Source organism: Anolis carolinensis, chromosome 5 (assembly GCF_035594765.1).
Source record: "Anolis carolinensis isolate JA03-04 chromosome 5, rAnoCar3.1.pri, whole genome shotgun sequence".
Lineage (NCBI taxonomy): Eukaryota > Metazoa > Chordata > Lepidosauria > Squamata > Dactyloidae > Anolis > Anolis carolinensis.
In genome coordinates this window covers 24,660,292-24,675,242 of record NC_085845.1, presented here as the reverse complement: position 1 = coordinate 24,675,242, position 14,951 = coordinate 24,660,292, and the positions used below count along the sequence as shown (strand labels likewise).

Genomic DNA, 14,951 nt, shown 5'->3' with positions numbered 1-14,951 from the left:
AATAACCAACCAATGTGTCAAGTAAATAACAGTGAAATTGAAAGTATACCATAATTATAGAACGATCATTGTAATAGCACTCCATTATATACAATATAATGAGGTGGGAAGAGGTGCCGTTTCTCCTTCGAAGGAAACACGGCATGACTTGTCACTTTGCGGATCTTGGGTTGGGCCGCGATAAAACAATAAATATACTATCTCTTTAACCATGTATGATGGATGTGACTTGCCAAGGTCAATGTCCGAAGAGAAACAGAGTGCTGGTCCTTAGTTGGCAGCTGCTGAACGGGTGCGAGAGGATTTGTTTGAATGAGCAGGGGAAATCTTATTTCTCCCCCAACACACACACACACACACATATATATAGTATTGGAATTTATTTAGTCTTTTACCATGGGAAAAGAAGAATGAATTCCCTGCATGAGTGTGCTATGCCTCCGTCCCCCTTGAAACTGGTGTAACAAATTGTTGTTAACTGCTTACAAAGAGACTTCAACTTCTGTATTTATACATTTTAAGCCCTCTTCCACAAAGCTAAATAAAATCCCACATTTACTTTGAACTGGAATATATGGCTGTGTAGACTCAGAGCCCTTCCACTCAGCCCTATAACCCAGAATATCAAGGCAGGAAATCCCTCATACCTGCTTTGAAATGGGTTATCTGAGTCCACACTGCCATATAATCCAGTTCAAATCAGATACTGTGGGATTTTCTGCCTTGATATTCTGGGTTATATGGCTGTGTGGAAGGGCCCAGTGTTTGTTGATAGCATGAGGGAACGTGAAAGGACCTATGTTTTTTCTGCTGTAGCAACTCAGATTTCCCTTATTTTGCTGTATTTCCAGTTTCTAGTGACCCTAATATCTCTTCCACACAGCCATATAACCCAGAATATCAAGGTAGATAACCCACAATATCGGTTTTGAACTGGAGTCCCTTCCACACAGCTTAATAAAATCCCACATTATCTGCTTTGAACTGGGTTATATGGCAGTATGGACTGAGGCCTCTTCCACACAGCTAAATAAAATCCCACATTTTCTTCATTGAACTGGAATATATGGCAGTGTGGACTCAGATAACCCAATTCAAAGAAGATATTGTAGGGTTTCCTGCCTTGATATTCTGGGTTATATTGCTACGTTGAAGGGCCCAAAGGGGCCCTATATCCCAGAATATCAAGGCAGAAAATCCCACTATATCTACAGTAGAGTCTCACTTATCCAACACTCGCTTATCCAACATTGTGGATTATCCAACGCATTTTTGTAGTCAATGTTTTCAATACATCGTGATATTTTGGTGCTAAATTCGTAAATACAGTAATTACTACATAGCATTACTGCGTATTGAACTACTTTTTCTGTCAAATTTGTTGTATAACATGATGTTTTGGTGCTTAATTTGTAAAATCATAACCTAATTTGGTGTTTAATAGGCTTTTCCTTAATGTCTCCTTATTATCCAACATATTCGCTTATCCAACATTCTGCCGGCCCGTTTATGTTGGATAAGTGAGACTCTACTGTACTTTGAACTGGGTTATCTGAGTCCACACTCAGATATTGTGGGATTTTCTACCTTGATATTTTGAGATACAGGGTTGTGTGGAAAGGCCCTTAGATGAACCTATTGCAGTTTCTTGGCCAAACTTGCTCAGAGCAAGGTTTCCTTTTGCCTTCTTGAGGCCGAGAGAGTGTGACTTACCTATCCGATTCCTATGAACAAATCAGGATTCAAACTCTAGTCAAAATGTTTAAAGCATCTGTGACATAATGTCCCTGATTCCTGCCTTAATACTTTCGTTTTTAGTATTTGCTATCCTATCAATTTCAGAAACACACTACAAAAAAATACCCCGAAGCTGATTTCCACTTCCTCGGGCACAACCTTGCAGAGGGTGTGCCTCCAGCGCAGAGTTGCCTGGGAAATGTAGTTTGGAATTCTCTAGCTGAGACTCGCAGAGACTTCGCCCTAAACTACATTTCCCAGAGTTCTGTGAGACAGTGAGTTCCTATGGGAGGCCGATGTCATCAGAAATGCCGCCAGGAAACCTCACGGAAACCAAGATGACTGGTGTGGGAAACAGTATGAAAAGCGACACGGATAAGATAGAAGAAGAAGCCAAGGAATTAGCCCTAGAAAAGATGGAGAATATTGAAACCATGTCGAAGAGGCAAAGGAAAAAGCTAATGAAACAGAAGCAGTGGGAAGAGCAAAGAGACTTGCGCAAGTATGCCTTCTTCTTGGGGTGGTGGGTTCTGTGGGCTATTCATTGTGGGCAGATTCAGGCCCAGAGCAGATAATCCACTTTATCTGCTTTGAACTGGATTATCCGAGGGCCCTTCAACGCAGCCATATACAGTAGAGTCTCACTTATCCAACACTCGCTTATCCAACGTTCTGGATTATCCAACGCGTTTTTGTAGTCAATGTTTTCAATACATCGTGCTATTTTGGTGCTAAATTTGTAAATACAGTAATTACTACATAGCATTACTGCGTATTGAACTACTTTTTCTATCAAATTTGTTGTTAAACATGATGTTTTAGTGCTTAATTTGTAAAATCATAACTTAATTTGATGTGTAATAGGCTTTTCCTTAATCCCTCCTTATTATCCAACATATTCGCTTATCCAACGTTCTGCTGGCCTGTTTATGTTGGATAAGTGAGACTCTCCTGAATATCAAGGCAGAAAATCTCACTATATCTGCTTTGAACTGGGTTATCCGAATCCACACTGCCATGTATCCCAGTTCAAAGCAGATAATGTGGGATTTTATTCAGCTGTGTGGAAGGGGCCGTAGTCTACACCGCCATATAATCCAGTGCAAAGCAGATAACGTGGATTTTATATGGCAATATAGAAAGGGCCTCACTTTCACCAGAATTAGATTTCATGCTTGCATGCATGCTGTCAGTGAGGCCTAGGACCTGTATGTAGCAGATTTCCAGATTAGCTTAGTGTTTTCACCTTATTTTATTTTTTTGGTTATTTAATATTTAATGTTTATTTTACTTAAGTGATATTTGTCTTTACTGTTCTAATGTAGCACAAATCCTATGTAAAATCATACTACGTATTTTTGACATTATTATTGAAATCTGAAATATATACAGAAAGTCTTTACTTTGAGTCCCCTCGGGTGAGAAAGGTGGGGTAAAAATGTTGTAAATAAATGGCTGAGCATTTTAAAGGCCCCTCCCCTAAACTACAAGACCCAGAATTCTGCAGAAAGTAGCAACTGGATTTCAAGTCGATCCATGCTCTAGTGCAGGCATGGGCAAACTTCAGGCCTCCAGGTGTCTTGGACTACAACTCCCACAACTCTATACTGGTTGTTTGAAATTGTGGGAGTTGAAGTCCAAAAAACCAGGAGGGCCCAAGTTTGCCCATGCCTGCACCAGTGTGATGAAGTCCATAGTGAGGTGAAACACAGATTTAAGGTGTGCCTTCCACACAGTCATATAACCTAGAATATCACGGGAGAAAATCCCACAATATCCTCTTTGAATTGGGTTATCTGTGTCCACATTGCCTTATATTGCAGTTCAAAGCAGATAATGTGGGGTCTTATTCAGCTGAGTCTACACTGCCATATAATCCAGTGCAGATCAGATAATCTGAATTTTATATGGCAGTGAAGAAGTAGCCTCAGACCCCTTTCACACAGCTGAGTAAAACCCTACATACATTTTCTACCTTGATATTCTGGGTTATATGGCTGTGTACTCTATTTCACCAGAAATGGAATACATGCTTACAGGAGGAGAGAGGGCATGCATTTCCATCAGTTAGGCACATTAAGCAGATCGTTCAAGAGAACTTGTGTTTATGTGTTTATTTTATTATTTTATTTCTCACATTTATATCCCGCCCTTCTCACCCGAGGGGACTCAGGGCGGCTTACAGTAATAGCAGCAATTCGATGCCCATACAAAATCAATATCAAACAATGCGTAAAACAGTTAAAACTATTAAAATACAATATAAATTACAATATATAAATTTCAAACATAAAATCAGATCCATTCATCCTCATGCTTTGTCCGTAGTTCAGTCCATGTCATCTTTGCCATTTATTGATTAAAAGCCTGGGCACACAGCCATTTTTTTGGGCTTTTCTGAAGCCCAACAAGGTTGGAATTTGTCGCATATCTCTTGGGAGATAATGGATCTTTCCGAACACGATACAAACGTTCTAAAAAGCTACTGCCATATCTGAGCATGGATGTTTCTTTGACATTGCCGAATGTAAGTGTTTTACACACTAAATTAACAATGTGAACAAATGACACAGCAGATGAATGCTTTCATGGATTACTATAGGCTGTTAGGAATTGTGGGAGTTGTAATCCAAAACACCTGGAGGGCCGAAGTTTGCCCATGCCTGAACTAGTGTGATGAGGCTGTAGTAATGTGAGGTGAGACACATAATTGAGGTGTGCCTGTTACAGTATATTCTGTAACAGTTTTAGAGTTTTCTAAGGTCTACAGAGATACTTGCAAGAACACCTCAGCAAGCGAGAGTCCAAAAGTAGCAAACCAAAACCCAGAACCTCAACCAGTAACTGATACCAGATGAGAAACTCCTTCCTGGGCACACAGAAGACTGAGCGATGTGGAAGGTGCTGAACAGACCGTGCTCTGGTACCATGAGATGCAGAGTCAGTCTTAAGAAATGGGGCTATAAAGTGGAGTCCATAACATGCGAGTATGGAAAAAAAACAAACTACAGACCACCTACTACAATGCAGTCGGTGCCCCGCCACATGCACAGTGGAGGACCTTCTTACAGCGACACCAGAGGCACTTGACATGGCCAGCTTTTGGTCAAAGAAAATTTAGTATAATGTCAAATTTTTAAACTTTGCTTATGTTTTATGCATTATAGCTGTATTTTCAATTCACTTCTGACACGATAAATATAAATGCTATATCCTGTTCATTGTAGATCGTTGTGCTAAATCCTGCCTTGACTTTTCTTTACCCTAGTGGTTCAAGTCTACAATATGATTAACAGTAGCAATAGGCCTTGTGATATTTAAACTGCCCTCTCTTTGAATCTTTTGCCCATCTCTCCTCATCTCACTCACATTTTAACCCAATCAAAATGCTGATGGGAATAACTGGTGCTCTTCCAAATGTCTTTTGGTCTTCACCCTAAGGAGCAGTTTCTGTTCCTGAAGACCAGTATAGTAGAACAGGTATCCTACTCTGTTTCCCCTAAAATAAGACATCCCCAGAAAATAAGACCTAGTAGAAGTTTTGCTGAATTGCTAAATATAAGGCCTCCCCTGAAAGTAAGACCTAGCAAAGGTTTTGTTTGGAAGCATGCCCGCTGAACAGAATACCAGAGCATGCAGGATTGGTAAATGTATGTACCATAGAGTGTTGTACATGGAAACAAGAAATTCTTGACAGGATTCACAGTTTGTCTGGTTATGCTGGTTTGTGATGACAACTACTGTACAGTATATAATAAATGTTCATTTTTTTGTTCAACAATAAATGTGAATTCTTCTTCATGCAAAAATAAGACATCCCCTGAAAATAAGACCTAGAGCATCTTTGGGAGCAAAAATTAATATAAGACGCTGTCTTATTTTTGGGGAAACACGGTATTTGTCTCTAGTACTGCATTTATCAGTGTATAGAACTGATATTCTTATATGGGAGGAAGTTTACCTGAAACATTCTGAGTTTGAATTATGGAGGAGCGAAATAGACAATTGTAAATTTGTATACTTTATCACTAGATAATACAGTGGTGAGTGGTTGTTCAAAAATGATAATCTTTTAGGCAGAAACGTAAAGAAAAACGCTTGAAGAGAAAACTGGAGCGTCGGTCTCAATTGGAATCAAACACGGAAGAAAGTATCAGGAAACGCAAGTGTAGGGAAGTGGCTCCCAGTAAACTTCGACTTATTATAGACTGCAGTTTTGACAGTTTAATGGAACTAAAGGTAAATGGAAATAATATTAAAACCAATGTATTCAATAATCTTTAGCTGGGTTATTTTTAGAGATAAGCAGGATGCATTGAATTCATATTAAAGGTTTTCAGGAAGTGGGATTTTAGTACTCACTGTTGGTAGATCTGTTTGGATACTGTAATATATGACAGCAAAATAAGATTAAAACTAAAATATGGTTCCATTTTAGGGCATGTGGGTGACATTTAATATTGATGCTTGATGAACACCAATAGCAACTGGTAGATTTGGGGATGTTTGTCTCACATTTGGTTAAAAAAAGATAGGATTTCTCCTATAGTTTCTTCTAAGGCCAAACATTTCCATTCTTTCTGTTGCATGTAATGAAGAATGGAGTTAAAATTGCATGGGATAGATTTTTTTCTAATTGTAGAAAGAATTGGCACAATGAAACTATTGTTCTGAAGATAGCTCCTTTGAGATTTACTTTGAAGTAAGAATCCTCAGGATTGCACCCTAGACATTTGTCCCAAACTGATTTATAGATTATGTAGGTTGCCCATGTTTGGATTATTATTTCTACCCTGATTAACTAATGCCATATAGATAACATCATTCAGTGATGTGGGTGGGGATACCTTTATAATGGCAGCATTCACATTGTTTCTTTATATGATTTAATCTTTTTCTTCCCCCAAAATAAATGTTCTATCAAAAAGTATTTGATGGTTAAAAGTTTCCTTTCTCTCTCTTTAGAGTCTCTCTGAATCTCTTGGTTAAAGCATTTTATAGTGTTCTCTGAAGGACAATATAAAAACAAATTGTGTTATATACAGGATGTCAAGAAACTTCACAAGCAAATTCAGAGATGTTACGCAGAAAATCGCAAAGCACTCCATCCTGTACAGGTATGTCCATGCATAGTGTTCTTGTTTTTGATTTTTTGTTTTGACACTTTTAATAGAATACATTATATATGAAAGTGTAGTGCTTTTTAATATGAAAATACTATAAATAGCTGCCATGGGTATAATTTGAAAGTACTTTTTCATGCTTGTTCATACACACATATTAAACTCATTGTTTGCACTTTCTTCTGGAAATGGCAACAGTACATATGTTCATGTTTTCCTCAATGTAAGTACTGTATAATGTTATGCTATTAATATTATTTGAAAAAAAATCTCTAATGTGCAGAAGTGTTGCTAATATATTTGAGCTTTGGGAGTTTCTCATTCTAAATAAGCAGCTGTTCTGAGATAAAAGTAGAATACATCCAAAACAATATTCCCTTGAGCAAGTTGATTATGAGATTGAGTATGTAATGAATGGTTAATATTAGCTATGGATAATGTGCATTTCTCTTTCTTTTTTTTTTTCCTTTGTCTTCCAAAGTTTTATTTGACCAGCCATGGTGGTCAGCTGAAAGACAACATGAATGAAACTGACAAAGGCTGGGTAAACTGGAAGGTATTTAAATAAATAATTTGACTGACTAATAACATGAACACCTTTTCATCTGTAGTTTTTCAGTTCCTTTTAACATAACAGTGAAAATCTGAGTCTGTTTTTTTCTCCTTCTCTCTCTTCTTGGAGGATATGTGAGTCATGGAGTCTCTCTTTAATATTGCCAGCTATCTTACCAGATTGCATTGTCAGATTGCATTAATGTTTTATTTCCTTTTTTGTTATCTAAACTGAAAACTGTGTTGTTGAGTAGAAAAGCCAATTCTTATATGGTTGGATTTCTAAATTATAAGTAAAGGTTGACCTTGAAAAACTGACCAATACTGTGAATTATAAATGACTGCTGCAGCTTTTGAGATAGAGATTCTCAAAGTTCTGTTGTTTTGAAGGTTAATCTCTCACTAAATTTGCAGCATAATTTCCACTGGCTAGAATAGTTTTCTTGACCAGAAGGATTCAGTTTACAGATTCTGGAATAAAGTCAGTATAATGTGTAAAGTATGTTACTGGACATGGACTTAATACGAAGCATTCAGATCTTTCCTCATCTGTAAAGTTTATTGTGTAGTCTTGACCAGGTAATTGTTTGTAGTATAAACTAATAAATAGAGCATGATCTCACAACAAAATCAGGTAGAATAATGCCGAGAATCCGTCTGGACCAGGGGCTTTGTTGTTTTTGAGTCCTTTTATTGCCATATCTATTTATCCCATTGTTATGGGGTCATTTAGTAATTTTCTTTGTACTTGGAAGCCTGTACGACCAGTGTTGAAAGAGTTATGGAAGTCAAAAGATTCTTTCAAAGAAAGAGTGAAAATAAATGTAATAAAATTAATTATAATGTAACAACTAATTCTTCCTTTCTGTCTACTTTTCATGCTTTCTTTACAGCATTGTTGTGTTGTATGTTTGTGTGTAGTGGGTGTAATTTTTAACATGCTAGATAAAAGGTTGTTACTATTTGAAATTACAGTGCAATGCTGCTTCTAAATGAAAAATAGTTGACACTGAATACATCAGTTTAAAACATCAGTGCTTAATAGGATTATGCTATTTCATTAGTACTCCAGTCTCCTGCCCCACTTAAAGTTAGACTTACTGTCCTAACTCAGTGATGTAGTGAATGAAGTTAGTTAGGTTTAGACATGTGTCACTTCTTCTAGTAGGACCCTTTTCTGCTGGCTTATTATGGAGAAAATATCCACAGAGTGTTCTTCTGGCAGAAATGCTAATATTTTCTGGCATAAGAGCCAAAAAATGGGTGGAGAAAAGCTGCATTATGTTGGATCCAAACCTCCTCCAGCCAGAAGCACAGAGTTAGGCTAGGGTATGGTCAGCCTAAGTAATTTCTAACACCTCAAGCTTAGAAAAGCTTTGGTTTCATCAGAACTTCAGCTTTTGTGTGTGTGTCAAGAGCAACTTGAGAAACTGCAAGTCGCTTCTGGTGTGAGAAAATTGGCCTGCAAGAACATTGCCTAAGGGATGCCCGGATGTTTTGATTTTTTACCATCCTTGTGGGAGGCTTTTTTCATGTCCCCACATGGGGAGCTGGAACTCACAGAGGGAGCTCATCGGTGTTGTCTTTGGATTCGAACCTCTGACTTGTCATCAGTCCTGCCGGCACAAGGGTTTAACTCATTGCGCCACCGGGGTATCCTTCAGCTGTCCAGGTGTCAGTTCACCTTTAGTTGTCTTGGTCATCTTAGCTAAGAATCCAGGGGGATATGAAACATACCCTGAAATAATTTTGATTTATTATATATATTTATGTCTCATAGGATATCCATATTAAATCAGAGCATTATAGTGAATTGATAGAGAAGGAAGACCTTGTGTATCTTACCTCGGACTCTCCCGATCTTCTGAATGAACTAGATGACTCCAAAGCCTATGTTATTGGAGGCTTGGTTGATCATAACCATCACAAGGTAGGTCGCTAATGGTGTCAGTTCTGTGCATATATCCTAGGAGGAAAAATCCCTTTTAACTAAGGCAGATTAATGCCATTAATTGAAACAGCTATTTTGAATTATTGTTCCCTTATATAAGGTAGTTTGAAATAGCACATCTGTCATTTCTCTGTCACTTCCGTATTGAGTGTTTTAAAATTGCAAATTTATTTATTTATTTATTTATTTACAGTATTTATATTCCGCCCTTCTCACCCCGAAGGGGACTTAGGGCGGATCACATTACACATATAAGTCAAACATTCAATGCCTTGACATAGAACAAAGACAAAGACAAACGCAGGCTCCGAGCTGGCCTCAAACTCATGACCTCTTGGTCAGAGTGATTGGTTTCAGCTGGCTGCAGCTGGCTGCTCACCAGCTTGCACCACAGCCCTGGCGCAATTAATAACAATTTGACTCTACCTTTTAGAAGTAGGGGTTTGTTTTCTTTAGTAGCCATCTGATTCAGACTATACCTTAAGAACTCCTTGTTACTAATTATATTTGGAGAGATATATACATCAAAATGAAACTTTAAGCAAATATGTTTGAGGAACAAATTCATTCTATTCTCCTGGTCCATGGTTGTGGGAGTGAAATGAAAAGGGATAAAGTGTCAGCTTATCCCATTTTCAGAGAAATCATGTTTGAATGTGAGAGAAAGTGATAAACACTGGATGTCTGGTTAAATTGTGGTGTGTGATAATTACAATATGACTAATTCCACACACAGGAAAAATATGTTAGAGTAATACACCATATTAAATTATAGCTTACATTTCCCTCCTCAGACCGCATTCTGTGTATGAACCTGATAATTTTGTGTTCATTCCTCACACTGCAGTATGGTCTCTAAAACAGCTACAGCAGTGTCAGCAATGCGTCTCTGGCTGCCAGAGCTATAAACAGATCCTCTTCTGTGATTCTGTTATTTTTAAACATAATTATTGTAGTATTTCTAGTAACTAACACTCAAGTAATGTAGCCTGTTATCAAAGTGTTTATAACATAAGTATATAAACTGGACACAAGCTTAAGGGGACATGCTTAGAATGTGCAAATAAGGCAAGCTGTTGAATGGTTGGCATGTTTAATTATTATCATCCATCATCATCTTGCTCTTCCTTTAGAAAGTTTAGAGGCTTAAATTGTCCCCAGCAGTCTCATGTTCATTAATAGATTAATGTTATACTTCCTTAGCTTGATCGGGAACATTTTTTAAAAATTGACATTATATGTACATATTTAATTACTAGTCCTCCCACCTCTCACTGTAATTCAAGCATGTGCACTAGAGCTTTAGCAGATAATTCTAAGTACATCCATAAACTACAAATCCCAGATTTCAGCAGGAAACAGCCATGTTAATGAAAGTAGTATCAAACTAAACTGTGTACACTAACCTCCTGTATGTGCACCTGATTCTAGTTAATCATCAGGATAGATTTAGGGACAGTGGTGAAAGAGTGTGCCTGTTGAAGGCAGCATAAAATGTGAATGAAATAACTTGTTAATATGCTCATGATACATTTTAAGAGGGAAGTCAAAATTGGTTACTTTTCTGAGCTATTTCTGCTTTACTGTTCTCTTGAGTTGATGCTGGCTCTACTGACAGTTTCATCTTGTTTCAGGGTGTTTGAAGCTATTTGCTTGATCACACATATGAGGCATGAAGAATAAGGGTGCAGCTTCTTCTCTGTCTTTTAGTTATAATTGCAGGACCTTTATGCAGTTTAGAAGCTTGTTTCAGTCATACCATATGAGATTTTGTATTCATGTAGTTCTGTGAAATAATAGGAAAAAGACAATCAGACAATTCTCTGAAACTTTAAAGCACTGTACAGGTTTCATTGCAGGAGAGTTATTTACCTTTTCTCTTTGTCTTCTCTTCAGGGAATCACGTACAAAAGGGCACAAGAGCAGGGTATACGTCATGCACAGCTTCCGCTAGGTATTTTTGTAAAAATGAACAGCAGGAAAGTTCTGGCAGTCAATCACGGTAAGGATGATATTGAGAAATATAAATGCATCAGAAGAATCATATTTAATGTACAAAACAACTGCATGTCATTATTTTTATCCCCCCCACTCATTTTTTTAAAAGTAGTGCATACATCAAAGCATTTGGCACTTTTGTGCCTGTTTTTTAATACATAGGAAATAGTCATCTGTTCTTTTAGTAGACTTGACATCTTTTACTTCTTACACACTTATATCGCTCATTCACACCACTCACAGTAGTTGGATCACTTTGTGACAGGTGAAGTATATGGTTGTTTTGTCTTCGTGCAGTTTAAGTAAAATATAAGAAGGTGGCAAAGGCAACCTTTTCGCCCAAACAAATCTTGCCAAGAAAACCCCATGATAAGTTGGAAATGACTTGAAGAAACATAACAGCAATCAAATGCTACAAAAGCCAAATATCTGTATGAGTAAATGTAATTTTAGTAGTTGAATCTTGCTATATTAAGTAGAATTCATCATATATGATTTTCTTCTTTTGTTTTGCAGTGTTTGAGATCATCCTTGCATATTTAGAAAAGAGAGACTGGGAAGAAGCCTTTTTCACTGTATTGCCACAACGCAAAGGAGTTATATCACTAAATGAGACAATGGATAAGTCTGTGCCTGTACTGCAAGATTCAAAAATTGTTCAGGATGAAGCCTCAGATAGCGACTAAGCACATGGGAGGTTCATTTCTGAAAAGGGTCACAAATGCAAAGGGTCAGAAGTTGGACACCTTTCTTCTGGTATGGCATTATTTATGGCAGGAGAGGACATCAGGCAACCCATCACATAATCTTGGATGGATGTGTTCATGCACCCATTGCCACCCCTGTATCGCCACTCGAAACTGGGGTGAGGTGAATTTTTTGTCCCCAGATGATTTGTGCCCACATGCTTGGGATATCTACATGCATGCATACTCTTGACCACCCTTTTCGCCCCCTCCCTCATATATGTAGCCTGGACAGGCTTGTTTTCAAATTGGAAGTTCTGTTTATTACTTAAGGTTTTGGAGAAAAGGTCTATATAAGCCACAGACTGCCCTTTAAAGATGCCAAAATGCCCCCCAAAGGATGTAGAATGACCAGTAATGTATGCAGAGACCTGGAGGTTGTCTTGGCAACCTGGGGGCAAGTTTTGGGGGAGAATGGAGCCACTTGAGGAACACAAGAACTGTCTCAAGATTCTTATGCTTCCCACATACTGCACTTTAAGCCAGCTCCGTTTTATGGCTTGACACATTGCTTGTGTGCTATTTTGAAGCACTGAATTTATATTGCCACATCTGGATTTCACACCTTACAAAATACTTGACTTTTAGTGTCTCTATAAAGCAAAACCACAGATAAAAAAGCCTTTTATGTTTCCCAAGGAAGCTGATACTTGCTGTTTAATTTAAATTTTGTTAAAACAACTTTCCTGTTCTGAACATGGTAACAGAACTTTGCTTAGAGCGAAGTTTGGCTTAGTTGAAACGTCTGTAGGGTTTAGTAAACACCTTGATTTTTGTTCCTGGCTTTCCGTCCACTTCCATTGTTGGCCCTGCTGTGCCTTTTGGCTCCATCTTGTATATTTTGAGTAAGTGTTTGATGAGTGCTTGACAAATTCCAGTTAGAATTGAATTATAATATTGCTGTTTGCGGGGGGCGGGGCAGATTGGGGATGGCTTTACAATTCAAATGCCCCATCTACTTTTTTATTGTAATGTAGCTACTTCCTAATCTTGGGTGAAAAAATAAAATTATTTCCTAGACTTGTTGGCTGAGAATTGCAATTCATTCTTCATTTCATCTTTGCTGAATGGTACTCTGTTTATAGCTAGTATGGTAGCTTTTCTGGGGGCTGTTTATCATTATGTTACCTTTCTGCTTTGAGAAAGTATTATCAGAATTCCAGCCCTTTCTGCCGCTCTCTAGTCTAGTGGTTCTCAACCTGGGGTCCCCAGATATTTTTGGCCTCCAATTCCCAGAATTCCCAGCCAGTTTACCAGCTGTTAGGATTTCTGGTAGTTGAAGGCCAAAAACATCTGGGGACCCCAGGTGGAGAACCACTGCTCTAGTCTACTACAACAGTGTTACCTATTTATTGGGATATACCTCCATGAATCTCCAAATGGCTAGGATTATTTCTTGAGTCATTTTTTCAGAACAGAGCTATTCTAGAGCAGATCTAGAGCTTATATTGCCGATTTCATGCAATTCATGTTGGCAAACCTAGGTAAAAATTAGGACAATTTTGGAGCGTGTAGGTGAAACCATAAGTACTGATCCCATTGGGACAGTGGTTATATTATAGTGTAAAACTCAATACGTTACAATATTTTGATGTCACCAAACCAGAGTTAAGTACCTTTCAAAATCATCTCAGTAAGGAAGGGATAAGCATTTGCTTAAATTTAAAATATTTTAATTGGCATTCATTTTAAAAATTGTACAGATAAAACCCTATGGAGTTTTCTGGTTGAACTGGGCAATTCAAATGTATTTAAATTTTAAAATACCAGTACCTTCTTTTTACCAATCAACTAGTGCCTTGGACAACAAATCTACAGTTGTTTGCACATACAGTATTTTACCTGTGAATTTATTTGCAGATGTATTAGAATAGTATGCCCTTATCTTTACATTTTAAATGTACTATATATTTCTTTAAAGCATACAAAATCACAGAATATTTCAGTATTTAGATTTCTTTAGCACAAAAGGAGTTGTCAGTAGAAAGGCAATAAACCTGTATAAATAACACTATGTAACACTCTTTTTGTTCCTGGGTTGTAAATGTCATTTCCTAATTGGGTCTATCATAAATACATAGAAAAAATTATTAAACTGCAAAAAAACGTTGTTTTTGTGGGACATCCAGTAGCACATTTTGCTATAGTTTTTCAATGACTATCTCATTAAGTTTCAACCTATTCAATATAGTTTGTAGCAGCCACAGAAACGAAATTTCTGGAGTATAACGACTACTTTCAAAGTAAATACTGCACAATTAGACAAGAATAACATCTTCAAACCAGGAAAAACTTTTTTTCTTCAAATGTTATATAGTGTAATAAATCTGAATTTGAATGCAATAGCTCCTAGCAGAGAGCAGAAAGAATGAAACAAAATGGGTTGGAAAAATCATTGGAATAATTTGAACAGACAGTTCTTAAAATAGGAAATTTAGAGCATGAGAAATAGCTAGGTCTAAACTGCTTAAAACTATGTGAATGATACATAAGTGTTCATTGTTTATATAATGAGCATTTACATGCTGCTGTTGTTAGGATTATACTATGAATAGCAACATGCTGTAATGAAACCAATCTTCAAGGATATTTTAAAACCAATGCAAGCTGTGATCTGTAAAATCCTTCCCCCCGCCTTAGCTTTCTTCATTTATGCATTGGTTTGGATAAGACTTAGTAATGTTTTAGTAGGGTCTCTTCCATTGATCTCTCAACCCCATTTTTGTTTTCTTTTTTAAAAAGCCTTGTACAAATCTTCCTTACGGGTGCAGATATCCGTGCATGTTGCCCAACTTCATTCAGCTTGCATTGCTTTTCAGAATAAATGAATTCCCTTGGTGTTTC

General features: G+C 37.4%; 1 protein-coding gene across 1 annotated transcript; it reads left to right on the top strand.

The window, feature by feature from the left end:
- The first annotated feature begins 2,006 nt into the window (after nucleotides 1-2,006).
- trmt10a (tRNA methyltransferase 10A) lies at nucleotides 2,007-13,127 on the top strand. Its single transcript, XM_003225734.4, has 7 exons — nucleotides 2,007-2,239; nucleotides 5,814-5,976; nucleotides 6,783-6,854; nucleotides 7,342-7,416; nucleotides 9,193-9,342; nucleotides 11,260-11,365; nucleotides 11,878-13,127. The coding sequence occupies exons 1-7, from the start codon at nucleotides 2,034-2,036 to the stop codon at nucleotides 12,045-12,047; spliced, it is 942 nt and encodes a 313-aa protein (XP_003225782.2). The 5' UTR covers nucleotides 2,007-2,033; the 3' UTR covers nucleotides 12,048-13,127.
- The last annotated feature ends 1,824 nt before the right edge of the window (nucleotides 13,128-14,951 follow it).